The following is a 27,676-nucleotide window of genomic DNA, read 5'->3' on the forward strand; positions in this document are numbered from 1 at the left end:
GGAGGTTATTGAAGAGGGAGGAACGGATGAACCATACAGAGACAGAAGTATTTTCAAGAGTACTACAAGCACCTGACTGGTCATTGCAACAAATCCAGCCTGTTCTCTTTTTACTGCCTAACCTGGTCATCTTAAAGCATTAAGTGCCCCTGATTTCACCTGGGTTCTTTCACTTGCCAGTACAAACATAACCATTGAAGTCACCACTTAAAAATATCCTGGTTGTGTTCACCAGAGCACAGCAAGAAAGAATTTCTGTTTTGACTCACACAGATTTACACACCTTGCTGACTGGACACATCAGATATCATATATCAAATAAGGAACTTACCAGACAAGATAACTGAGGGAACAGTAATAAAAAAGGCTGGAACAACTAATTGCATTTCAGAAGCACTATGGAATAAGTTAGGCAATCATACTGATCGAGTATTTGACTTGGCACCTAAGAACAGCTGTATTTTTCTTTTTGGCCCAGGACTCTCATTTCTGGCCACAAAATATTAAAGTTTAAACTTATGTTCAGTTACGGATCTTGAGAAAAATACCTTGGGAAAATGTAAATTGAAACAAAAGACCATGTTTCTCTTTCGGAAATGAAAACCCAACATAAATCACGACCGTACCCATTTAAGCGTTTAAGTCAAATTAATATTTACCCATGAGCCGGATCCAAAGCTATTGCCCTGGGCTGATCAAGGTCTTGCCAGAAGAGGACTTTTCTAGATGTTCCATTGAGATTAGCTACTTCTATCCTATTGGTTTCTGAGTCTGTCCAGTAAAGTTTTTTCCCAATCCAATCACATGCCAGGCCATCCGGGGAAACCAAACCAGAAATGATGACATTCTGCACCACATTGCCAGTTTGGTTAATGTAAGTTTGCTTGATGGCTTCTTCACTCACATCTGTCCAGAAAACGATGCCTTGCGAATACTGGAAGTCAACCGCAGCAGCATCCTCTAAGCCACTGACCACCACAGTGGACTCCAGCTTCGTGCCTCCAGCATCCACGAGTCGAACGTCCCGACGGTTGGCAAAAAGCAGGAAGGGAGATGCTACAGAAGAAAAAAACAAAAACATATTAGCATTAGCAGCATCTACAGATGTTCAAGTGCTGAGTATGACTACAGCAGAGGAAGATGTATTTTCCCAGATCATCAGGGCAGGCAGTACAGCAAAAGGAACACACAGAAGTTTCACGTGAGAGAAAAATGCACACTGCCCATAACTTATTGCCTCTATTTGTCAGACAAAGGAGTAAAAGAAAAGAGAGATAAGTGGGACTGATTCCTTATCTACAATAGAGCCCTTCACACAGCTGAAGGGTTTGGACTGAGGCCCTTCGGTAGTTTAGTCCAAACTCACCTAGAACTCATTCTTACATGTTAGCAAGTGGGTTGAGGTAAAAGAGCATTCAGCTGAGACTAACATAGACAAGATGCCAATATTAACACAGGAAATACCTTGCCAGTTCAGAAAAACAAACAAAAAACTCTTCGCTATTGTACTCACACCCTCCAGTGTAATCATGAATACTCCAGCCCACATGCACAGGTACCTTCAGTCAATCCGTAAACCGAGGTTTAGGACAAATTCTAAAAAGCCAAGTTACAAAACTCCAGGAAAGGGAAAGCTTAAGTGTCCTCTTAAGGACCCACTACAAATGGGACCAAAGGCATGATTCAGCCCCACTGCTCCTTCCAGAAGAGGACGTTAAATAGACATATTGCAGAACATGCTTTCCCAACCACACCAGTCAGACTGATGGCCAAATTAACTACTTCATCTCTCCCTTAAGAGTACAGTCTTTCTTCTTCATCCAGCAGTAAACTAGAAAAGTACTTATCTTCAGATATGGCTCAGGAGACAGCAACCAAGTACAATGGTGCTACCATACCTGTCACAGCTGCAAATACTACTGGCAGGTTAGGAGAACACCAATGTTCCAGAAAAAGTCATTAACTTCTGGAAGTAACGGAGCTCCCTCAGCTTCTCCTAAGACTGACGAAGTCTGGTAGCGATCTTCTGTCATCGAATGAAGAACTATTTTAATTTGCCCCTACTGTTGGCCACCTTGAAACCCAGTACTCTCCCCATCCCTTCTTCCAGTTCTTCTATCTCAAACAACAGCTGGCGGAGGTCTAGGCTGATCAACTGTTGACTTCTAGCTTCAACATTTCACTTGACACTTTTGCTTCCAACGCACAACCAGCAGAGGTCCATAAACTTGCCACTCATCTCAAGGAACAACACACAGAACAGAGCAGCAATGACAGATAATGTTATTTCATCTATTACTTCAGGCCTGTGATATAAATACCTCCAGTTTCAAATTCACATTACTGTATATGATATATCAAAGTTAGCTCTTGATAATGTCTTTCAGACTCGGTTCCTCCAATCCTTTAAAAGGACGACAGTTTATACAAGTTCTGAGTTGCAGGTCTGCTATGCTGGCAGCCTGATCCCATGCTATTGCTTTGCTCCTGACCTCTGGCTCCAACTACATGCGCACTGGAGAGCATCTGGAACTGCATGGGCCAAAGCAAAGTACGTCCAGGACAACGCTTTATGTATGTATCTGCAGGCCAAGGGCTCAGTCAGAGTCTACAACTCAACTTCAGATGAAATTAAAAACATGCTTAAAAACTCAGCCTTTTTATTAACATTCTGTGCTGCCTTTTTTCCCTGAGTCAGGAAAGAGATGGGTTTATTTATTTTTTTAGAGGAAGCCTATACTGATGAAAGTAGTAAGGAAAATTTAGTTCAGCTGCAGGTTTTGGGGGGATCTCGGACGACACAGAGACAGACAATTGTTATCGTGAATGCTTCACTGAAAATAAAACATTTTTCTTCTACAACATTTATAACTCAGAAAAGTTTATACAGCTTGAAGAGAATTATTTATTAAGTAATGAAGTCCCAGTATCACTTCCATCTCATTTCCTAACTTGCCACGTCCTCCCGTCATCTTTAAAAGCACTAGCAATATCACGAAAGCCCAACAGGTTAGTTATTGAAAACAGAAGAAAAATACATCTAGAATGCAAAGTGCTTGTTTTCTTCTCTGCAACTCATTGTTTCCCCATAACTATGTCTATTTTAAGTGGCACTGTACCAAACCATCTGAACACTTGGAAAGTTTGATGATAGTGGGCTCTGTTTAAGTCACAAGTTCTTTGGGACAGGATTTTTCAGTTATGCATATTGCTTCACCAAACCTGTCCCATATCCAGCCTAAGATTAAAGCCATAAAAAGTCTATGTACAAAATTAAATATATATATAGTCCCCAAAATGTTTTAAGGAATATGAATAGACAAGATTTTCAACTAGACATTTCCACACTGAAGCCATCATTAATACTGCTACAAAGGAAAAAGGAGCCTGAAATATCAACTCCAATCAACATCAGAGGAACTCAACAGCTTCTTAACTAAAGATCAGACATGAACAACGTCTAATCCAATCAGTATCAATATTATCCCAGTTCCCCATCCCTTTCATGAGATTTCTTCCCCACTGATGCACACAGTAGGGCAACAGCATACAGATAACGCATTAACCGCTGTGTTCACTGTCACTTCTGTGCTTCAGAGTTGTCCTGATTGAAGTACAGCTGCATTGTTTTTGCTACGAACACCCAGCAGGGAAATCATACTGCCCTGCTTGCAGTTGTGTTAAAATTTTAGTGCATTTGTACACAGATGTAAACCGATTGATTATTGAAAGATGTCCAGAGTTCATCCCTTTTAAAAAACAAACGACTATTCATTTCCTTTGGAAAAAAAAAGATTTGGCGCAACTCTGATTTTAAAAATCATATTCACTTCTCTGCTCCTCCCCACTAGCGTGTTTTATGCAGACCATGTTCTATAAAAATCACCGCAGAGCACTTTTAGAGCACTGCTGGCATGGAGAAGAAAGGGGAAAAAAAACAGGAATCAAAACAAGAAGCTGGTTCTCAACACTGATTCCTGCTCGGAATACTGCTGAAGAAACACAGGCTCTCCCAACTTTGCAAATAACACAAGAGTCAGAAGAGAGATTAAATGCTCCGTTTCCATGGCCTGGCACTTACCACATCAGGTCCGAACTCAACGCCGTGGCAAGGTTAGTTCTGCCAACTCTGCAGCTTTACAAGTAAATACAAACTCCGTGGTGTCCAAAGAAAAGTTCACAAAATTTTGCAAACTTCCAACTTTCCCAGTAAGTAAAGAGTAAATCTGAAAGGGACACTCATGAAAGCAGATGCTTTTCTAGAAAGACAGGTAAAACAGCAGCCTTTATAAGTAGCATTAGACTTTCACAGCTAAGAGATGCACTCCTCTTGGTAGCCAAACATACCTGCCTTTTCAGACTTCAACCCGACCAAAGAAAAATCAGTTCACATTTGTGAACAATTCACTGAATTGTGAAGTGTACAACCCAGGGGTGTCTGGGGTGTGAAGGGGAAAGGCCACCAGTCAGCAGTCAGTTAACATGACCTATGGCAATACCGCTGTAGTCATTTGCAACCAACAAAGATGGGCTTTAAGACATATGGGAGAGGGAGAAAAAATTGCTTTATACCTCAGCTCAGACCTCTAATATGCTGGCAACTGCTTCATGGCATTTAGTTTCATAGAATTACTAAATTCAACAGTTTAGCAATTCAAACAATACATTCTGCCTCTATGTGATTATAACCATTTATTTTTTAAAGGCGTTAGAATGAGAAAACACAGAAAGCTCAGAAAAACAACACAAACGTGAATGACGAAAAATAAAACAACTTGATTTTCTGTGCCATCCTCAAAACAACCAGAGATTCAATATCATCCCATCAACACATAGTACTAATTTGTTTATTTTTAATCCCATCTGTATGTAGAATGGAAGGTTCATTTCCAAAAACGTGAAGATCAATCTCTTCACAAACCTTCCAAGTCTTATACTCAAATCCTGAGCTAGGCTTGAAGCTTCCAAGAACACTTCATCTTTGGTGCATTTAAGTCTACTGCACAGCTCTTAAAAAGGCAAACTAGAAATACGGTTAATAACAATTTCTGCTCTTACCACTATCTGCTCCATCTTCATGCCATAAACTCGGTCATGTTTATTATGTCAAACAGCCAATGTGTTTCTACAGAAATCTGAGTGAAAGCAACTAATTTGTAAACACTGTCACTGTGGGCTGATATTCAAAATCCATCTGTGGTCAAGCTCATTTTGCGTCCTACTCCAAACTCCTCTGAAACCTCTGACCCTTTTTACTAAGACGGGCTAGAGGCGAGGGCACATGAAGCAGACCCAAAAAACTAGCAGCAATTTTGATTACTGCTTACCTTCAAATGAGCTTATCTGTTAGACGAGATGCAACATCCCTTGCTTGAGAAGTTATTTCATGGGTAGCAAGTTAAAAGACACTCAAAGGAACACTTGGTTCTATGTTCTGTTTTGATCAGCAACACTCCAGACAATTACAAAATGCTGGAAAAGGAAAACCAGCTTCTATTTTGAAAAGAGGAAAGAATAAACACTAAGAGGATGAATGATGAATGTGGAGGACAAACTGTTTATATGCAGCCTATTACCACCCAATTGAAAGGACAACATTTTAATGTAGCTACTAAAAAAAAAGTTGCATTTTCTTCAGTAAAATTAGAACAGTTCATATTTTTCCATAATAGGCAACATTTACAACCTCTGTACATAGTTGGAGATCACAATCCCTTGACAAAGAAAAAAAAAGAACATGAAATCCCACAAAGTAACAAATGAACTCTAAACAGGTAAAAACTACTGCAGTTTAGGTACAGATCTGTAGTAGTTCTACAACCTAATCTGGATTATGCAGTGCCTGAAGAACATCACTTCATTCTAGAAAGACACCACATTTTTAAAACACCATTTTCCAGTGGTTTTCTGCTTATTGGAAAACACGCCCTTGAGTTTATGAGGGAGCTGTCTACACAGAAGCTTGTTGCACAAGAGTGTGAAAATACAGCTTCTCATCGGTCTGTTAGTTGGAGAAAACAGTCCTGATCAGCCTGCTTGGGTTCGGTTTCCAGCTTTCCTCTAGATCTTCTGAACGCTCTTGGGCTCATCTTCTGTTGATGCCATCTGCCAGCTATAACCAACTGCCTTCTAGCAGAGCAGGCCAGTATGTACCTCCTGTTCCCCAACATACTTCTGTATTCAGTCACTGACGTTCATTTGGGGTTTAACTTCACCAGCCCCAGTTATAGCACTTAAAGCTTACGAAGCACTCCGCTAGCCCCAGCAGAAGTGGTGTGGGACAAACGACTGCTAATTGCACTTAGATGACTACATGATCTTCAGAAACAGCCTTCGCGCTTGGTTTCAGCGGTAGTTCTGCAAAAGTCAGACACTGCTCAACTCATTGACATATTAAGACCAAGATGACATTAAGCAGTACCAAGAGAGCATGTTACCAGTTGCTGGTCAGTTGTGAAGCAGTAGTAGCCCTACTAGGATGAGCTGAGCTATCAGGTTTTTAGGCAGAGATATTTATATTACTGGCTCACAGTTGTTTACGTGCCCACAGTTTGTCTGCATCCCCTGAAAGCTGAAGGCGTGACACCACTGGACACACGCATGATTCTTACTCTCGAAAGCACTGGAAGACACATAAATCCTATGTATAGCCCAGGAAAAAAGCCTTACTTAACAAATCTTAACACAGCTAACTAGGCTAAAGGTCATAGAAGGGTTTGGCTGCACTTTTAACAGACACGACCGAGGATCATGGGAGCCTGGTTCACAACACAGAATGAAGATCTCATTTTAATAAGCATACAACCTAAACCAGCTATCCAAAATAACAGTATGTGCAACAGCTGAAATTTTAAATATTACAGCAATTCTTAACAGGACAAATGCATCAGAGACCTCCGTGGTTAAGCTGTCTGTGCTGCTGGACAGAGAGAATAGCATCTAATTCTTGCAGCAGTCCATGTCCCAAACCACAAAAGCACTCATTACCATGGAACAAAAACAACCCCCACACCCGATGCCACAGGCACACAAGATGGTAAAAACAAACATGTCAAAACTTTTGCACCCAAGTGTGTTACAGTCTTATGCAAACTCTAAGGCAGGATACAGGGCCAGCGTGCACCAGCTTTCTGTGCTCAAAAATAGCTGCTGCACAGGAACAGCTCGGTTAAGTACAGTCCCACCAGCTTGAAATTCAACAGAGAAACCAGACCAACAGCACAGTGTGATTCCTTTCCTCGTTCAGCTCTAACACTTTCGGAACATAAGGAGACTAGGCCTTTGATACGAAGCATAAGGCTGCTTTTAAACATCCAGAGAAGGAAGTTCTTCCACATGCTGTCACCCTTTTGGGTGTTAGCCCCATTTTTCTTGGCTTAGCTCAGGGGGTGAGCCAGCAGCTGGTGGCAGCAGGAAGCTCACATGCCAGAACACACAGATGCTACGAGAACCATAAAGACCCAGGAAAGAAGGTAAAAAGGAAAGAGAAAGTATGGCAATCAAGAGTTTTGCCAGACCCATCTCCAAAAATCAAGCACAACTAAAAATAAAATTCTGACAACTCACTGTGCAAGAAGACAATGGCACGCACAAATCCCACAAACACAAATTTTTCTTTTTTTTAACACAACTGCTATATATTCAGTAGAAAAAAAAAATCTTTCTTAAAAACCCTAAGCTCTGGACCCCAGCCCTTTTTACTGGCAGCTGCTGCTGCAGAGAATCTGAAATCCATTGATCACCAACTTCAAAAAGAGAGATTAAATGTTGATCTTGTACTAACTGCGCATATCCAGCCCGAGTTTAAACTTGCCAGATACAGTCCTCCAAAGAATAGAAGGCTATGACTTTCATCCTCAAAACCCATTATTCTAGATAAGGTGAATTCCCAGTGTAATTACTGAATTAAAGAATATTCTTGCTGCAACCTAGAGGTAGGTGGTAGCAGTTCGCAGACCTGACCCAAAACCAGGGTTCCCCACTTCTCCTCCCACACACACCACCTTGCTTCAGCAGCCTATTCTTCGCTCCATTTGTAATAAATTAATTAATCAGGCAGTGAGCTTGGGGGTTGAGGAGCTGTAAAGACACAGCTATTTGGTGATGGCTGGTTTAAAGTCCCACCTTTGAGAGGAAAGTAAGTTCCTTCTCCCACATTCCACCTCGTTCCTCTGACTCTCCACTCCATTTTCACTCACTCCACACCTCCCACTCTCCACTCCATCTAACTCTCCAAATCCATTTGATGGTAATTTCCCCCTCTAAAATGTGAAATTAAGCATTCTGGTTATCATGGAAGGAGGATTCATTTGCAATTTATCTAATTTTGGGTGGAATTGAGGTCTGAAATTCTGGGGGAGACTGAGGTGTTATTTTAAACCACTAAGAATATCCCACATATATGCCCAGAGTGTGTAGCAGATGTCAGGCAATTTTCGTAAGTTTTACTCTTTAAAAACCTATACTTTAAATTGTTTACATGGTTACACTAGGCATAAATTAGTGCAAAGTAATCATATCCACACTCGTATCCCAAAATACAAACCTATTTGGTGCCAGTTTTATTTATATATGCTAAGTATTATATTGAGTATCATTGCTAAGTATTAGAAGACAACCAGAAGCTCAGTCATCTATTTGCCATCAGGCTAGAATAAGAGAGGCTGCTCAGCCACCAATGTACCTACAAGAAGCAAAGAAGCTTTAGTTACACGTATGTTGGAAGGAGAGGGTTCGTGTAAATTAGCTGTAAGTTTAGAGGACATCTGGTTTAGCAGCAGCTACTTGGAAAGGGCCCACAGCAAAGCGTAAAAAATAACAAGTTGTAACTGGGTTCAGAAAACACATGAAGTGAAAGAATTAAAGGATTTGTTCTCCTTGTTTAGGAGATGTGCTAAGGTGGTCGTGGAGAAAGAGAGGAGTAAAATAACAGTCCGATCAGTAAAAGCTTTTACGAGAGGATCAAGATCATTAATCCTTAGACCCTGGAGAAAAGGCGCACTGAAGAAATTAGATCTGGGCAGGCTTCGGGTTTTTGGTCGATGTGGATGGGGTACAGAGCAACACGTGCACTGAAGACACTGGAACATGCTACAGAAGCTGTAGAATTCATTGCAAAAGGTGATTTTAAATAGCAGTTGGATAGCCATCGCCCTGAAGTTTTTTGTTCAATCTTACCCCTGCAAAGGAGTTTCATCTGTGTCTTGAAACGCAAGACATACAATAAACGCCGCCACCAAAAACCACACACCTCTCCCAGTAACATCATAGTCACGATCCTGTCAGCCTCTCAAAGCAGATGCATCTAGTACCTTTTATTGAATACTAATGTTAAAGTATGATAAAATATTAAGATAAACTGCTATTTAGCTTTTAAATAAAATAAGCAAGCTTATTTTTTAAGATCTCATTATATTTCATAGGATTCTTCCCCCCCAATAATAGCAGTGTCTGAGGAAGAAGAGATTTAGTTCAGTGTTGATTTTGGCAGCCTACCATTTGTCACTGTTAACATTATTGAATATAACATTTTGTTGTAAATAATTTCATCTCAACTGGCCTGAATTGGTTTATAGCACCTGGATCAAAGATGTGAAAGGATTTCTCTGAAGAAATCCAGAAAAGCTGCCTTTTAATTTTCTTTTTTTTCCTTATTTGTAACTTAGGATTTGTTGGGATTCTCTGGGATGGCACTAAAATGTTTCAAAACTCCCCAACAGCACACTCTGAACTTACTCACTGTTTTGTCTTGCTTCTAATTACATCGCCTACTCCAAGTAAAAACCTTCACACACCAGAACAGGCAAATGACTGGATTCAGCACGCATAACCTAGCACACTTCCATCTCTGCAGAGGCTGGAAACAAGCTCTCCGTGTCTTTCGGACCACCTTCCTACAGACATATTTTTATGGAGGGTTCCTCAAGCTTTTCTTTCTTTTCCCACAGACCACCCATTAAGCATGCCACATGAACTCCCCTCCTGGTGCACAAGGCAATAGCTCTCAGACTGTCCTTAATATCCCTGCAGCAAATACTGAAATTGGTTACATGGAACAGCATATTTCATCATCTCTTAACACAGTTCAGCAGCTGGGAAGGAGGACAGCCAAGCCCATGTGAGCAGCCAACATGGCCCGGACCACCAAGCAGCACGCAAAACGTGTTTAGGGATGTGCTAGATAACTGAACAAAAACCAGAATATCAGCAGAGATCTGGGGACACATATATGAAGTTGCTCAGATACTCATTAGATAAGACTCTCAACCACTTTAACCATTTTATTTAGAGGAGAATACATTTCACTGGAGTATAGAGCAATTTTCCTCTGCTCTGTTTTGTTAAATAGAGGAAATTTCTAAACATTATTGCTAAACTCCCGGCTCTTGGCAATCACTCTCTATGTAACGCAGAGCTGGTGCTCAGCCAAACAGTTGTGAGGACTGCAGTCTCATGCAATCCTGACTAGCTAATGCTAAACAGATCATCTCTCTGCAGTCTGAACCTCCACCTCTTCCTGACCTCAGATTCTCCATCTGAGCATTTTACAGAGGTTAAAACATCCATAGGATTTTCCAGTTTCAACACTCCAAAAGCAAAAGTATGCTGTTCACCAACAGTTTGTCAGTTTTTAAGCACAGTACTTCTGAAGAAGTAATCATTATATAAGCTTTTTGTGATAGGATAATAGGACTTTGCTACTCAACCACAATGCATGTGACAGCTTCAATGCAAATATGTTGTCTATTTGGGATTAGGACATTTTTCCTCCACATGAGAGCCAACAGCAAGCTTTGAAAACTACTACGCATTTTTAGAACTATTAAGTTGAGCATGCTCGGCTCAAAAGTCCACTTTTTGGGTTGGTGATGGTTAGAGATTTGGATTTGTACTGAATTCAAAGGGAGTTTAAACAGAATTGCCATCAAACTTCAGCAATGAAGGCCAAAGCTCCCTGGCTCCACAGAAAATCCCACTCTAAATGCAGACAGTAAATTCCAGACCTTCCACAAGGAAGCTGAAAAACCTTTCCCAGTCTTTATGAACAACTGGACAACAGTAACGCAAAGGTCTAACGTATCAGTTAAGATAACGATTGCTGTCTTGAAGAATGTCTGATACCCTGAAAAATAATGATGGAACTGCATTAGCTTAAAAACCAACACACATCTGATTGCAACCTATCATTAAAAAAATACCTCTCGAGTCCCTCTGCTGCAGTTCACCTCATTCATTGTGGACATGTTGCATTTGGGTTGGTTGGTTTATTTTACTACCGAGCAGCAATTTTGTTTTAAGCTGCTCTGAAGCTGGCTCCCTTCCAGTTTTGCCCTGCAGTTTCTCAGTCTTCAAGGGATCGTAGTATCGAGACCCCGAGGTCCCGTGCTCCCAAATGCAGGCTCGCAGAATTACCTGCGCACTGGAGGAATCGACAACAGCTTCAAGGGCAAAGCAGCAAACTCCAGGCAGCCCTGGTTTGTAAAAGCACCCGTTTGCTCGAGTCTGCCACTGCGTCCAAACGAAGGAATCGGATAGAAGAAAACCCATCGCATATGCAAGGACTATCCATTGACCCCCACCACAGCCAGCTGCAGCTAGCCTCCAAATCCCCTCTATGTTAAATTAAGAACAGTGTGACACAATGAGGGCTGTCACAGGCCTCCCGCACCAGCTGCTGTCTCAAAATGCGAGGAGCGAACCGCTCCAGAGACATCACAGAGCACTGCACTGGCATCTCGCTTCCTTCGGCTACACCAAACCACGGTCTCTGCTACGCCTTTTCTAGGAGCGAGAGATGCAAACGTGTAACCCTGGCTCCAAAACACAAGTTACTTTCACTGTGGGAAGAAGAGTATTCCTTCACAGTGCCTCTCATACAAGCCCACGGAAATGCAACTGAGAAGTCTCAGGACCATATTCTGAGATCACTCACTCTGCAAGTCACCAAGAAGACACGGGCATAAAAAAAAGTTGCTGATGGCATGCACATTTGCTTCAAGGCCAGGTCTGTGGCCCTTCGATGTAAATCCATGTGCATCTCTACTGCAGCAGCACTGAGAGCATTTCTTAAAAACCTACTGCAACAGTAAAACGTTTTTCCATTTGTTGCATTTTTCCATTTGTGCTCCGGCTGCAGCTCAGCCAAGCGAAGAAGCTGCCATAGCACACGTTTTTGGGCTCGCCTTTTCAAACCTGGATCCTTTTGGCAGAATCCTCCCAAGGAAAGCAACGGTGTGTGCAGTCATGCTGGTAGCTCTAGGGGCACCGAAACATCCGCGAGGCAGTGGAGAGGCTGGGGAGCAGCCAGCAGCTGGGGACGGGCAGGAACACACAAGAAAGTTCAACCAGAGGCTGGCATCGATGCTTTTTTGTTGTTGTTGTTTTTAGTCTCCTTTCTGGGACTAACCACTTAGAAACACCATATGGTAAAGGCAGCTTTACATCTGAACCTGTGCGTTGAAGAAAACACCCACGGGGAGGTCCGCCCTGCAATCTCAACAGAGATGAGCTCCTCGTTGTGCCTCCAGAAAAGCCTGCCTGTTTTGCCAGGACACAAGAGAAAACACAGAAGAAAGGCAACAGCCCAGGGCCAAGGTCTCACCCAAGTAGTCCTGGGACCTCTAGTTTCCTCTCCAGCCCATTATACCCTGGCAAAAACTGGTTTCCAGTCTTGGTGCCACCTGCCCACTTCAGTAGCTCAGCCTTCTCACACCACTTGTGTTTGGGGTTTAGCCCCAACTACGTATCATACTGCAGGCACGAGGCCAGAAGCACCAGAATTCAGACACTGAAGAAGGGACCAGTTAATAGCCACATCATCAGGCAGAGAAGTAATTAGTTAGCTGTAAAGGAAAACAGAAAAAAGCAAAACAACACAGAACAAAACCGTTAAATGGCTCCTACGTAACTCATCTTTTAAGAGTCCAAGGTCCCAAACTTCCACTCTCTCGCAGATTTTCTTCAGTTTCAAATCATCATCTAGACTCAAAATCTTTTCCAAGAAAGCCAAGAAGATATTCTGAGGCTGAATTCCTGAATGCATTTCTCTTCCTCCACACAAAGCCTACCAGCCTATAAAAAATAGGTACAAGGAGACTGATACAATCTGCCTTCTCTTGAATATTACCTACACGGCCCAAATTTAGAGAGCCAACTTTATGCTGGAGGCATGGGAATGACAACTGTTTTTCATGTAAATGTCCTTAAATTCAACATTTTGGAGGGACAAACAGCACAGAACTATTTCATGCTTCTTCAGCAAGGCTGGCATTTGTACTTAACTTCATTGCTCTCTATTAGAGACCCTTTGGGCACTGACATACTGGAAAGATTCTTTTTTAAACCAATTTTCCAGTCTAGAGTCAAGCCTGATCCTCACTGATTTGTGATACAGCGGAATTATCAGTGAGCCACTCCAACTGAAAAGGAAAATAACTGCATGGAGAAAACACCACTCAAGCTCTTGTGTCCAACAGAGACATGCCACCAAACCTTAGCTTGGTACTAAGTCTTTTTTGCAGTATTTTTACACTTACTAGATTTGCCAATGCAAAACCTGAAGCAACCCAACGGATAGGTCCTCCCCTTTCTTCCCCATTTTATTTGCAAGGCAGCTTTCAGACCTCTACTAATGATTAGCAACATCGCAAGCAATAATCTTTACAGTCCTAAAATTATTCTATACGTTCTTGCAACTGTAGTATGATAAATGGACGTATAAGCACTGACTCTGAAGGAGAAACTCGAGGCAGTAACAGAAATTGTTAATCCCACCCAAATGATGGAAATTACTAGAATTGATGCCTTTTTTAATTGAAGGAGCACTGGAATCCCTACAGATCTTGGAAGCATTTTTCCACTCAGTTTGTAACATACTATGAACATTTTAACTCCAAAATAAACTCAAATTTATTTATTTTTTTCCAGACCCTTGGCAAACTTCTGACAGAAAGTGGGAGAAGAGTTAGTGAAATTTTGAACATGCCCTCTCTTCCAGGGAAACCACTCTTTTTGACCAGATGCTTGAGAAAAAAAAAAAAAAAAAACACGTTTTCAGAAGTGTCACGTGTTTGACTCCACAAGACTAAGCAACACTTAGATTTATAGAATAATACAGAAGACAGTAGAAAAAATATTCCTTCATGTCGCTGCAGCAGGACAAACAGTGGCCTTACAGAGAAACAAAGGAGCCATAAGGACCGAATTTAGTTTAATCAATGATCTTGGCTAAAGCAGAAGCATCCCCAGCAAGGAATGATTTACAGAGCTGAGTGTAGATTGTGATAGTTATGTGCTACATCAGAGGTTGTAAATTAAGTATTATCACTGATAAAAATACAAGTACAATATTACAGATTTCATTATCTTAAATAACCCTTTCCACTTCACCTTCTTTTTTGCTCTCCTTCCTAACCAGCTAACACAAAACCAAAAGACTGAATATTTGCCTGGAAGACAGCCATACGACTGGCACAGAAGTGCTGTCCACGACTAGTCACTAGAAACTTCTCCCTACTTCATACTTTCTAAAGCACAGCATCATGGGGCAGGTTCCACTTAACAAACAGTTTTATTTGGGAAGATTTGTAACAGTTAGAATAAAAATAAATCTTATTGTAGAACCTACATTTGAGACCTTTATATCTGACTCAACTATACGTTTGTTCCAACGAACGACATTTGCCACTAGTCAAATCTAGCATATGCTAATTCTTCGTAGTTTTAGCAATATCATATATTTAGTGCAGACAGAAGCAAGAAGTCTCTTTTCAGCTTTTTTTTTTTTTTTTTTTTTTTTTAAGATGTGCACCCTTTGGAGTTAATATAACATCTGGAACTAGGAATTGGAAACAATTCAGATTAGAAACAAGCATACCTTTGTCAAGCCTATATTTGTTGAAGTCCTGAAGAAAATTTGAAAGCCAAATTTTCCAAATGATGTAGAACCACTATTTTATCCATTAAGATTTTGGAACCGTCATCACTGCATAATCTACTATTATTGGCTAGACAGTTGTCTGCCAAACCAAGAAGGAATAAAATAAACTGCAAAAACAACAGAAATGGACCTTGCTCCCTTCACAAACATTTGGCATCCAGAATCTAAAAGGGGACACTACAGGTCTGTTTGTTTTTTCCCCATTTAAAACAAAACTACTGTTTAGGTGTTCATGGAAGTAACCCCTTCGTCTGCATTTTTTCCACACCAGTTTATGCATCAATAGGACAAATTTTCAGTTTGCACTGAGCATAACACTGGGGGTGGGGGAATCCATGCCTAGTACATTTAAAATAACAGCAGTGAAATGAATTATTGCCATGTACTCTGCATCATAGGATGTGAAACATCCAAGTATGGTTTCCTCCTGCCACATCCCCCATCCGTATTTTTAAGCACTGCCTTTGCACTTACCATTTTGGCAAAGCCCAGCTGCAATACCACGTAAGAGACTATTTCGATGCCACTTCTGCTTATTCTAAAATCAGAAAATACCAGAAATCTCAACAGACAGGCTCTTTCCAGTTTTTGTGGTCACAAGCACAGTGCCATATTAATTCTCACAAAGAAAACTGTCTTGAGTCAGCTGACAGATAGCTCCAGTGTGGTTTGAAAATGGTAAACACTGCTATGGAATTTAAACTGGAGCCCTATTGTGTTAGGCAAAATGCAAGTTTGTACTTGAATCCTTAATCAAAGTATGAAACTGTTTCTTAGAAGCAATGCAAAAAGGGGCAATATTTAAACAGTGGTTGCAGGAGGTGGTCTGGTAAAATAGAAAACAAATTACAATCTGCCAAGTGGCTTACCAGTACCGTGACCCCAAAAACATCCATTCCTAATGCAGCTCTCTGAGTCTAATACAGTCCTATAAGGAATCCATGCACAATTTAACACTTTGCACAGAGAGGTTAACGGGGTGGACTTTTCATAGCAAAGGCACATAAACACCACTACTCATTTCGGGTTGAAGCCATTCATCTCTTAAATTCCACATCAGAACAGGTCAACACAAACATGACCTGAAGAAGCAGTAAGCAAAATTTTCATTTAATCAGCCTACCTGTATAACAGGGTCAGGAGAGAGGTTAAAACATTTGTTCTGAAGTGCCTGAACAGCAATGCATAATGCAAGTCTGATGTCCAAACACAGACCTAGCCACCCACACATACACAAGATTAAGATTATAAAATATTTTCATGTAGAGCTACAAATTACAATTCATCTTTGATTTTTTAAGTTATGCTTTTTTACCTTTTGAAATTTGCATCTGAGTCTCAATGGCATACTACTGCCAGAATAAATTAAATACCTTCATTGCACAAACAGGAGGAGCTGCCACAAGGTTGTCAGATCCTCTCCTATTGCAGAAACACAAAGTTGTCCTAACAGCAAGCTGGAGAGGTATTAGAAAGCAACTAGAAAGGTCTTGTGCATTTCAACCTCAGCAGCAGGTTGAAGGGAAAAAAACATTCTTTTCTTCCTAGTTCACTCTGAGAAGTTTTCTTCTTCTGCCCACATGCTTCCCCACCTGTATAAACAGCCCAGCCTAATTGTTGTTTTAACCCAACACATATCTGCCTTTCCCAAACAAGAAAGGAAATGAATGCCTAAAAAGTTTTCAGTTCATCATAGAAGAGGTCCAAAGTGAGAAGGAATTCAATACGTTCCCTTCAAAGGAACTGTGCAAGGGGGAAAAAAGCACAAGCCTTACGCCATCCTTTAGAGTAACACCTAGAAGCCAGAACTGAGATTCTCACCCTCAAAATACGACGCACACACATTGTGAAAGACTCACACCTGAAGAACTTGACATCTAGACACACAAGACAAAGAAAGGAAGCCCACAGAAGACTGGGATTAGGGGTCTTACCCGTGGCTACACATTTCAGGCTGTGGCCGAGCCGAGATGGGAACCCAGATGTGCCAAGTGGAGCACTACACTGTAACCAGGGTTTCATTCCAGACAGGGTAAGCAAATACCCTCCCCCCCCCCCCCATCCCTTCTCCCATCCCTCTGGCAGTCTAGACAAGGTGTACTGCAAATAATGGACTGGACTCCTGATGTACAAAACATCCGGAGAAATGCGACTGAAGATTTTTCCATCTCTCCCCTCTCCAATTTCAGCAAATTTAAGTGCCAAAAGAAAACTCTGGGGCTATGCTACAGTCAGTTGTTTCGAATAGAGGGGAAAAAAAAAAAAAAGCCAGTGTCAGATCAAAGAAAAATGAAGATACAGGCTGCCATTTTGGGAATCAAAAGACAGCTGGCTCATCTGCAAAATCAGAAGACCAAAGATACAAGCAGCACACTGCTGGAATGATAGGGAGAGGAACAGGAACACAGTTTCTGCCACAAAAATTTAAGTATACAAATTCTGAATCTGCTCAAAGAACACAGGTGACAAAACACATCGCGGGGGGGGAAGCTTATTCATTTTTTATTATTTCATTTAATGCTCTAACTACCCCTTATTTCTGCAGAAGGAAGGGTGCAAGCCTATGAGCATTACACAAGGAAGCAGCAGCATGGAGGGCAGAGCAAAATGCATTTGTTTATACTAAAACGAAGCCAACTCAAACAATGTGTTGCTGTCAGTGATCTGATTATACTGTTTTGTGCACTGTATCCCTTTCCTCTCCCCTTCATTTTCACTGTTTGGCTGTGCCCTCCTTGCTAAAGATGTAATTATTACACTGACAGGGAGTTAATATGCTCTGAGTAAGACACATTGAGTAAGACGCTATTTCAATTTTAAAATGCCAGCAGAGAAAAGGAAACTTTTACATCAAGTAAAAAGCCAGTGGCACTCCTCACCTGAGATTTCATCAGCTACATGGAGCCGCATTGACTCCCTCTATCCGGGTTTTTACAGCAGGATTGCTCTCCCGGCGTAACAATTACACCTGTTTCAGCACCGCAGACACGACTTTGGACTGCGTGCCTTTTGGAGCAGGAAGCAAGCTCCCTTTGTGTCTGGGAAACATCCACTACTTTAACAAACAACCACCAAGCACCATCCTGCAAACATTCCCGTGCTATAGCTTAGAAAAAGAAAAAAAAAAACACTGCTATGATTCAGGAGCCGAACCAGGAAACTTCTTCCATTTCCAGTTGTTGCAGAATGTTTTGGAGTTGCAATACCATGGATTCTGCGCTCTGCAGTATACTTTTTTAAAAAAAAAAAAAAATTATAAAACACACTGCATGCCACTTAATACAAAAAGCTATGGGCCCACAGCCCAAAATCACATTTCCAATCCAAAAATGTGACACGTGTGGCACAGTCGTCACGCCAGACACTAGGACATCATTACCATTTAACAACTGCATTTTACCTTTTCTAAAGAATCCCCTGCAGTAGATTAATAAACATAAATATACGCAAGAAATGACTGCATTTAAGTAACTCCCTCCAGGTATGACCTACAATGACTAAATACAGAAGCAAACACCTACCCTCCTAAAAAACAGTGGGGGCTTACGAATTTAACCCACACATTTACATACAGAGGAGAAGGGCTGTTCTTCCTACATACTAAAGGGGGAAAACTTCTTTAAAAAGTGTTTTGACCCAAACGTAAGCTTTATGTGAATAATTTTTTAAAAAACAACAGCAGAAAAGACACCTTAAAATTCATTAGTGAATTGCAAGAAAATCGAACACTGTCTGCACTCACTCAGCCTCTGCAGCATTGTCAGAGAGAAGGCTAAACTAAAGGAAAAACCTACCTTCCCCAAAAATTAGATGTAAACTAGACCACAGAAGCACTTGCTTTTTATGAAACTCAGCTTTCTCCTGAGAACAAAAACAAAGCAAATAAAAAAACCCCAGCCCACACAAACAAGCACAAACTTGAAGCAGAGCTGACAGAAGTCCTTTGCTTCTATACTAAACTTAGGCACCTCGATCTGTAACCAAATACTTGCTCGGAGTTAGGGCAACCTTCGCTTTCTACTGGCAGAAAGCATTGCAACATTACACGAAGAGCAAAAGCAGTACAAAGTGAAAAGGAATAACTCCCTTATCAAGCTCACCTAGTGCAAAAATAAATCAATGAAGATTTAAAAAGAAATGAAGACTTCTTTCTCCTTTAATAAGTGGACTTGAAACACTGAATTCCCTGTTTATGTCAGTCTTCTAGTAATTGCCATGTGCAATACAGGCCAACCTTGCTGTTAACAGACCTTAGCTAGGTGACAAGTAAATCACTTTCAAGGACAATTCAGGTTGGGTGTTTGTGTGTTTTGTTGTTGTTCCCTTTGCTGATACCACTACTTGTACCATACAGCAGCATTGTGAGGAACACCTACCGATTCAGCAGGAATGAGATTCAGAACTACCAGCTCGTTTTCTACGAGTCACTGAGGAACCAGTAACTCTAAGTCTTTACCATCAGGCCACTTCCTCTTCTTAATAATTGCACCACAAAGCACTGAAGCAAGAAGATGCATTTTATTTCCTCTCTGTTCTCAACATGTGAAAAACATCTTATGTTTTACTTGGAGGCAGTTAGGGTATCTAAAATCTCTCAAAAGCATGTGCCCCACTGATTACAGCATTATGTTGCCTCCTTTATGAAACCCTAGAGTGCTTATCTTTATATATATAAATATATGTGCGCGTATACACTTCATATGGTTGTAGGACTTGACATCAAATGACACCAAACATTTCTTAAGGCTACTTAAGTTGAAGCCTTCAAACTAGAAATTTTGGCTCATGCAGTAATCGTCCAAGCACACCACAGAACAACACAACATCAAAGAAGAGAACGTCTATCTGCTCCTGCATAACAGTTAATCCATACAATTAACCCTCTATAACATCACACTATAAATGCAAACACATGCTCCATTTCTGTGTTCCTTAGAAGATTCTCCAAGATGCTATTCTTGTCGCTAATGAGGTGCAGAACAAACAATTAAAGACTTGCAAAAATAACACATTGAGTTTAGATTTAAAAAAAAAAAAAGAACAGAACAAAACATCATAGGCTGCATAACATCTGAATTGCATGGAAACATGTGGCATTACCCTTCCTTCAAAGCTGAATAAGTTAGACCCATCAAATCCTTGATCTTGCACTATCACAATTCTTATTAGACTAGAGAAAAATTGATTTAAATCATGTTTTACCCAGTATCATAAAGCAGCCCCTCTCTCAGGTATGCAGGTATTTGTTAACACTACATCTGATGAATGGCTCCATGACTGCACTCACAGTACAAAGATTGCTTTTGCTTTCCAACCACCCACACTCTGACAATGCAAATGCAGCACCTCTTATCCCCCCATCAGGTAGGTGAGTTACATACAGGCTACCACCTTCCACTTCTCAGAAACTGATTTCAAAAGGATGCCAAGGGATGTTGGCAAAGCTGGCATAGGTCATTTCTAAGCTAAGGTTTCCCTTCCACATACAGATGTTGTTCCTGACCTTACTGTTCCGAGGATGGAGCATCCACAGCTTCTCCGGGCAGCCTGTGCCAGTGCCTCACCACCACCTGAGTGAAGAATTTCACTGACGAATATAACCTACCTAAATCTACCCTCTGGCAATTTAAAGCCATCACCCCTTGTCATCACCACCCCCCCCCCGACAAAGACTCCCTCCCCAGCTCTCCTGCAGCCCCCTTTAGGTACTGCAAAGTCTCCCCAGAGCCTTCTCTTCTCCAGGCTGAACAACCCCAGCTCCTGCAGGCTGTCTTCACAGGAGAGGTGTTCCAGCCCTCTGAGCATCCTCATGGCCTCCTCTGGACTCACTCCAACAGGTTCCTGTCCTTATGTTGGGGGCTCCAGAGCTGAACACAGGACAGCAACACCACTAACATATCATAACACATCAGAGCTGTATGACTGCAGCTTTAGAGCAAACTGTAAACCAAGGTGTAGAACACTTCTATACTCTGATTTTGCTATGTGCATACAGATAAGAGACATGCTCCACTCTCCCTAAAACCTATGTTCTGCATTAGTTTACAGGGACTTGGTCAGACAGCACACTATTACTGAAGAGATGAAGTCAATCAGGGAGAGGCTGGGTGGCTGAAAGAAGCACCTGCAGTCTGGAGACGTTCAATATTATTGCAGTTCAACACTGGCAGGCAGCTCAGCACTGCACAGCCGCCCACTCACTCCACGGTGGGATGTGGGGAAGAATCAGAAGGGTAGAAGAAAGAAAACTGGGCTGAGAAAAAGGGAGATGACTAGGTAAAGCTAAAGCTCCACATACAAGCAAAGCAAAATCAGGAATTCACTCACTGCTTCCCACCGGCAGCAGATGTTCAGCCACTTCCAGGAAAGCAGGGCTCCTTGTGCCTAACAGTTGCTTGGGAAGACAAATGCCATCACTCCAAACGTCTCCTCCTTCCTCACCCCCCAGTTTTACGGATGAGCATGATGCCGTGTGGCATGGAACACCCCTTTGGCAGTTTGGGTCAGCTGTGCTGGCCCTGTCCCCTCCCAGCTTCTCCCGTGCAACCCCAGCCTCCCCACTGGGCAGAGCAGAAGAGAAGCAGAAGAGCCCTCGAGTCCATGTAAAAACTGCTCAGCAACATCAGTGTGTTATCACCATCATTTTCATCAAAACAGAGCACCACACCAGCTACTATGAATGCAGCTAACTATCCCAGCCAAAACTAGAAGAAATATACCTAGATATCTTTGTGGCTACTTTTCACCCAGTAGCTTCCCAGCTATCATAAGCTGTATGTTATGCTATCATGCTTCCATGAATCAGGAAAGGAAAATGATTTGGCTGGGGAAAGGAGGAGGAGGGGAAGAAAGAAAAAAAAAAAAATCCAGCAAGGAAAAACCATCCCACAAACCAGCAGGTAATGTTTGTAACAGGAGGTTACTTTCAGCCCAACCAGTCCTCTAAATCTGATTTGCCATGCGACCACACTTTTTTGTGCTGTCCCTGCATGGGTCACGGTATGGAAGCTGGGAGCTGCTTAAACTAGAACCACTGGACGAAATGCTCCTTTAGAAAACAGCCTCTTCCTAAACTATGCTGGATTTTGCAACCAAATTCCTTTTCATTCGAGCTTAAAGCAACACAGTTAGTTAAGAAAATGTTCCCAGTAGGGTCTAGAATGTTTAAAATTAGTCCACTGAGTGGCATGATACTGTTGCAACCCCATTTGCAGTAATCTATGCCTAAATATTGATTCAATTGTTTATTAAAATAAATAAACAAGCAAAACTACTGCATTTAGGAAGCAACAAGAGAAGCACTTGTTGAATTCAATTTAAGTATCAGGGAAGAAGGAAAAAATAATATCTAAACTATAAGTTGCAGATAATCCAAATTCTGTGCTATTTGGGGTTTGCATGTAAAGTTCTGCGTACAATTTAAACACAGCCTTTTTTGTTGGTGCCAATTTTACAACTGTACAGAAAGATGGCCTTTGAAGTTTCTAATAGACAAGTTTCACGGATTCTTGCTTTAAGATCAGGTTTTTAACATGAATTTACCACTGTCAGGACTAGAACGTTCATGCCGTTTCAGACACTGAAAAGTGTTTTGGAAACTTTACTGCTTTAGCAATGCATCGCTAAAGCCAGTACAACAAGTGGAATCGAAGTTGGAAGATCTGTAGCATCTTGCAGAGAGTCTGATCATACGTTTGGCATATGCTCAGCAGAACCTGGGAGAAAGACCGGCACAGAATACTATCTGCTGGAGGCTGATCTATTTGTAAATGTTCCAGAAAAATCATCCTCCTAGGAACAAGCAATATTTATGACTGGATTTAAATTGCCATTCCTCATTTCAAAAAGTCTTTCTCAACAAAGATAATAAAACATTCGCTTCTGGCCATATATACGATTGACATCATCCACACCAAAAATAGAAGTAAAAATAAAAATATTTTTCCCAGCCACCTCACCTTCCTGATTGAGGCCAAAGTTTTGAAATTGAACTTGGATAAAAAATTAAACTTTCAATGACAGAAACGTTGCCAAGCTCACTAAGCAAACATGACTTGCTCAAATATTCACAGTAATCGATTTTGTGTCCTGCTGATGTTCAAATAGGAAAATAATCCTGCAAACTCCATTCTTTTTCATAAGCAGCCAACATTAGTTCAGATTTTATAATAACAAACTAGTGCTAAAGCTTCTTTTTACAGTCTTAAGTGTGTGCACGTAATGCTTCCCATCTCCCACTGAGCCTGAATGCGCTATACTTGCGTACTGAGACTCCAGTTTAAAAAAAAAAGTTTTCAAAATTCAACTTCCCAGACAAAATAAGGATATCCTTGGAGAATCCAACACATTACTACTGCCTCACAATGAAGCAGCTGACAAGTTATACAGGACAAAGCATTGTATACAGGTGTAATCCTAAGCACGGCAGCTGTCAAGTTGTATTTTTCTCCGCAGCCCCTCCACGTGCCTGGTGATGTCCAAGTCTCCGTAAAGCACACAAAGGCATTTCCTAAGCACCAGTACACAACCTCTCAATCGCTCAAGTTTTACTGAGCCCATGATGAGGTTCTGTCAACACAGTGGTTTCCAACTGCAATGACAGTCACCCAGCAGGGAAGAGAGACCTGAAGTCATTTTGGTTTCCAACACAGACCAAGATTTTATTTATAACCAAAAAAAAAGGAACTGCTGCTAGTCTCAAAATGAGCATAGGAAAGAATGTCTAAAGCAGCTTCTTCCCAATTAATAGCTGGGGAACTGTAGTAAAGAGAAACATCTGGAGAATTCAGCAGCAATTAAAAAAGAACAGCAAAGCTTGCAAGTAGAAGAACAAATGCATGTCACATACTAGTTCACTGCTTTGACTGTATCTGTCCTACAGCATGGACTCCAAAGCAAAGCATTAGTTCTTCTGCTGTCCACTCAAATAGTCCTCCCATCTACCCCTAGCAATGACAAACAAGTGTCAAACCTCAGCAAAACAGGTCCAGATGCTCTTCTCTTGCTGCATAGCCCCAAAGATGTTCTCGCAGGCTCTTAACATTGTGTTAAGAGAAGAGATACATAGAAGAAGGCATCCTCCCTCACAAACTAGCATTCATAGACAAGAGGGTCTTAACAGGCCGTCAGAAATCATATGGACAGGTGTTATGTTATAGACAACCATGCTAATGAATCAGTTTATATCATGATGTGACCAGAAGATGCTCAGATTCAATAGATGAACCTGTTATACAGCCCCAATTCCTATAGGCAGAAACAAGCTCCAAGGCTAATGCTAAGAAAGAATTACAATGAAGTATTTTTGAACAGAGCTTTGTATGGAAACCATTCTAAAATAAAAGCATTACTGGGGAATTTATTCTGCAACAGCTGTTAAATTCTGAATGCATATTCCATCTCAAATGAAGTACATTTTGTTACCCTACAAAAGCCTCATAATCCATACAAACAGGTCCCAAGAACATTCCTCAAAGTTGTGCACTACAGTATACGACTTTAAAAAGAAAACTCCATGTCCCTACAACATTGACCCCACAAAACCCTCAGAATCAGAAAAACACAAACGCACACCAGAATCTTTACCAAGATCTACCAACTGCCTTCTGGATGGGCCCAGCAGCCTTTACACACAGTTTCCGCGTATGTAAGAACTACAGTCCCAAGGAGTGAGTATGGCTGCAGGTACTGAGCTGGCTGTATCAAGAACTTAACAGCACTCCATATCCTCCCTCACTGCACACAGACTTCCTCAGGAAAAAAAAAAAAAAATCAGGATAACCAGGCGAGAGGCCAATGCTTACAAAGATCCCATAGCCATTGTTCAGAGAAAACATGTCACTTGCATCATTCCCCACATGCAATAAGCTCTGAAGCTCTGGCTGACTGAGTTGTGCCTCTGAGGACCAGCGCCAGATGTGCTCTATCTCCAGATGCCAGGAGTCCCACACCCTGGGGAGCAGCAGCCAGAGTTATTTTCCATGAGCTGTAATTATTATAGCAGTATGGAGAAGGGCTGGATGTGTTGAGGTGATAATCGCCAAGGTAAATGAATCCTAGATCACTTAAATCTTTTGCAGATAACAATGAAGACCTTAATTTGGACCGTGCAAGTTGAGAGACGATTTGGAACAGAGGTCACAAATGTAAAGTACTTCTACCTAATCATCTTCTCTCCATTGTGCACAAGGCTGAATGCCAAACAGCAATCCTCAAATGTAAGTTGCAGCTTCTCCCTTTTTACCAATTCTACCATGGGCAGACAATGTTAGCAGAACCACATGCTAAGGGGACAGCAAGCAGTCTCCTCAAGCTGGCAGAAAAAGATAGGTGGTGGTTTTTTGTTTTGTTTTTCTTCCATTCAATGATGCTGTCTCATCATCCTACTTAGAGAAGTAACCCAACAAGTTTCCAAGAGCTCTCTTGACCACTGTTTTTAATTACACACCTACACACATTACAGCCTTTAGCAATCGTGGTTCTTCAGACAGTGGGAAAAAAAGCAGAAAGCAAGCAGGTAAAAAGAAAAATTATACAAAAGATCCCTGCCTAGAAGAGCTTACAAGTTAAGAAGAAACACTACCAACACAGGAGAAAGGTACACCACGTAGAAATTATAAAATAAAGACTGAAAAAGGTTTGGAAAGTGTTGGTTATGCAAGATCTAAGATTTAGCTGCACAAAATTGATCAGGTATACAATTCTGCTTAATAAAACGCATCTTCCTACCTTTTCAGGGACACTTTCCCTATTGTTCTGCTAGTTTGCAGCTTCATTTTATTCTAATGAAACACCATTTACTGAGAGACTAATACAACGGAGTCAAATAGAGCAGGTTTATTACTAGAACGTTATTTAAAAAGCATTGGTATAGGAAAAGATTACTCCGAGGTGCTTCTCGTGTAAAACACTCCAAGATGCATTCAGAGAGATCATTTACATACCGCTGTCACCTTTTCTAAGATGAAAAGCTGAAGTTCACAGACTTAAGGGCATGCTTCAGTAACAATACCAAGAAGAAACCCAGGTGTACTGAATTCCAGTGCAACGCCTAGCAACTGTGAAACTTTCCTCCTTAAAATCCCGTATAAAGACATGGAGTTGAAGTCTACACAAAAAAGCATTTTTTCCCCTTAGAAAGGGAGGGTTATTGAATAACACAAACATTAGAATGGAGGAAAAAAACAGAGCAGGAGAAACTGGTTAATCAAGTATTTAAGCACATAAAAACACACATTGTATACACACAGGGAACGCATTCCCCTCTCAAACATCTCACGCTTCCCCACGTACGTTCTTCAGCATAAGCTCACCAGGACCTTGTAAGAGATTTCTTCTGCCTATGTCAGCACTTCTGTGAACTATGAGCAAATCTGTCTCTGCTCTGGGGAATTAAGTTATCTGGTAGCACATTTCAACTCTGAGTAACTACCAGTCAGTAAACAAAATCCAAGCATTTTCCAGTCCTCTGGCTCAAGCAAAACGTGTTCACTTTCCACAAATGTCTTGAAGGCTCTTTAAAGCACTGAAATTTGCAAACAACAGAATGACCTCTGTGTTAGCAGGCATGCAACATATGCGTTTTGTCACAACCATTTGGGATTCCTTCAAGGAGAAGGATTACCACCCCTCACCCCCAGCAAACATGTTGGCTTCTACTGCTATGACAGCAGAAGGGAAGTTCTGAAGTAGCTACAAGAACTTCATGGCCAACTCCCTGCCCTTTAAAGTAAAAGTCTTCAGAGCTGAGCATTTCATTTTTGCTTGCAGTCAGATGTGATGGTAGTGACCAGTGGAAATGAACAGAGACATGAAAAACACTTGAGAGAATTAATCACAATGTATATCACTTCTTTGGCCACTAACAGACACCTGGCCTTGAACACCTCCAGGGATAGGGCACCCCCAGCTTCTTCTGGGCAGCCTGTGCAAGGGCCTCACCACCCTCTGAGTGAAGAATTTCTTCCTTATAGCTAATCTAAACCCACCCTCTGTCCATTTAAAACCACTACCCCTTGTCCTATCACCACACCCCCTGACAAAGAGTCCCTCCCCAGCTCTCTTGCAGCCCCCTTTAGGCACTGGCAGGCTGCTGTGAGGTCTCCTCAGGGCCTTCTCTCCTCCAGGCCGAACAACCCCAGCTCCCTCAGCCTCTCTTCACAGACAGCCTTCTACTTCTCCAGCCCTCTGATCATCCTCATGACCCTCCTCTGGACTCAGTCTAATACATCCATGTCCTTCTTATATCAGAGGCCCCAGAGCTGAACGCAGGGCTCCAGATGGGGTTTCACGAGAGCAGAGGAAAGGAGGAGAATTCACTCCCTCACCCTGATGCCCACGCTGCTTTCAGTGCAGCCCAGGGTACGGGAGGCTTTCTGAGCTGCAAGTGCAGCTTGCTGGCTCACATTGAGCTTCTCTCATTAACCAACACCTCCAGGTCCTTCTCCTGAGAGCACACAATTCAAAGTTCAAATGGTACGCCTTAGTTCTGTAGGCAAGCTACAGAGCTCACTCTTGCAGTTGTTTGTCCGCAACTCTTCCATAATACCTCCCGACAGTGGTGTATTTATTGCAAATATTATCCAATGCTCACTTAACTTTTTGCTATTTTGTGTGCGTTTCTCCCAGTCACGTCATTAGCTACAATATTGACCAAAATTTTGATCTCCCTTAGAGTTTCATTTACTCTGTTCAAATAAAAAAAAAATATCTCCAGGAATATTTCCTGTCTCCTTATGG

The 27,676-nt window shown here is 41.5% G+C and overlaps 1 protein-coding gene across 1 annotated transcript in view; it reads right to left on the reverse strand.

The window, feature by feature from the left end:
* The window catches only part of LRP5 (LDL receptor related protein 5), a 143,644-nt gene that overhangs the window by 107,529 nt on the left and 8,439 nt on the right, over positions 1–27,676 (reverse strand). The window contains exon 2 of the mRNA XM_035539937.2: positions 660–1,056. Within this exon, the coding sequence (XP_035395830.1) occupies positions 660–1,056 (397 nt within the window). The remainder of the gene's footprint in view (positions 1–659; positions 1,057–27,676) is intronic.

Source organism: Cygnus atratus, chromosome 5, assembly GCF_013377495.2.
Source record: "Cygnus atratus isolate AKBS03 ecotype Queensland, Australia chromosome 5, CAtr_DNAZoo_HiC_assembly, whole genome shotgun sequence".
Classification (NCBI taxonomy): Eukaryota; Metazoa; Chordata; class Aves; order Anseriformes; family Anatidae; genus Cygnus; species Cygnus atratus.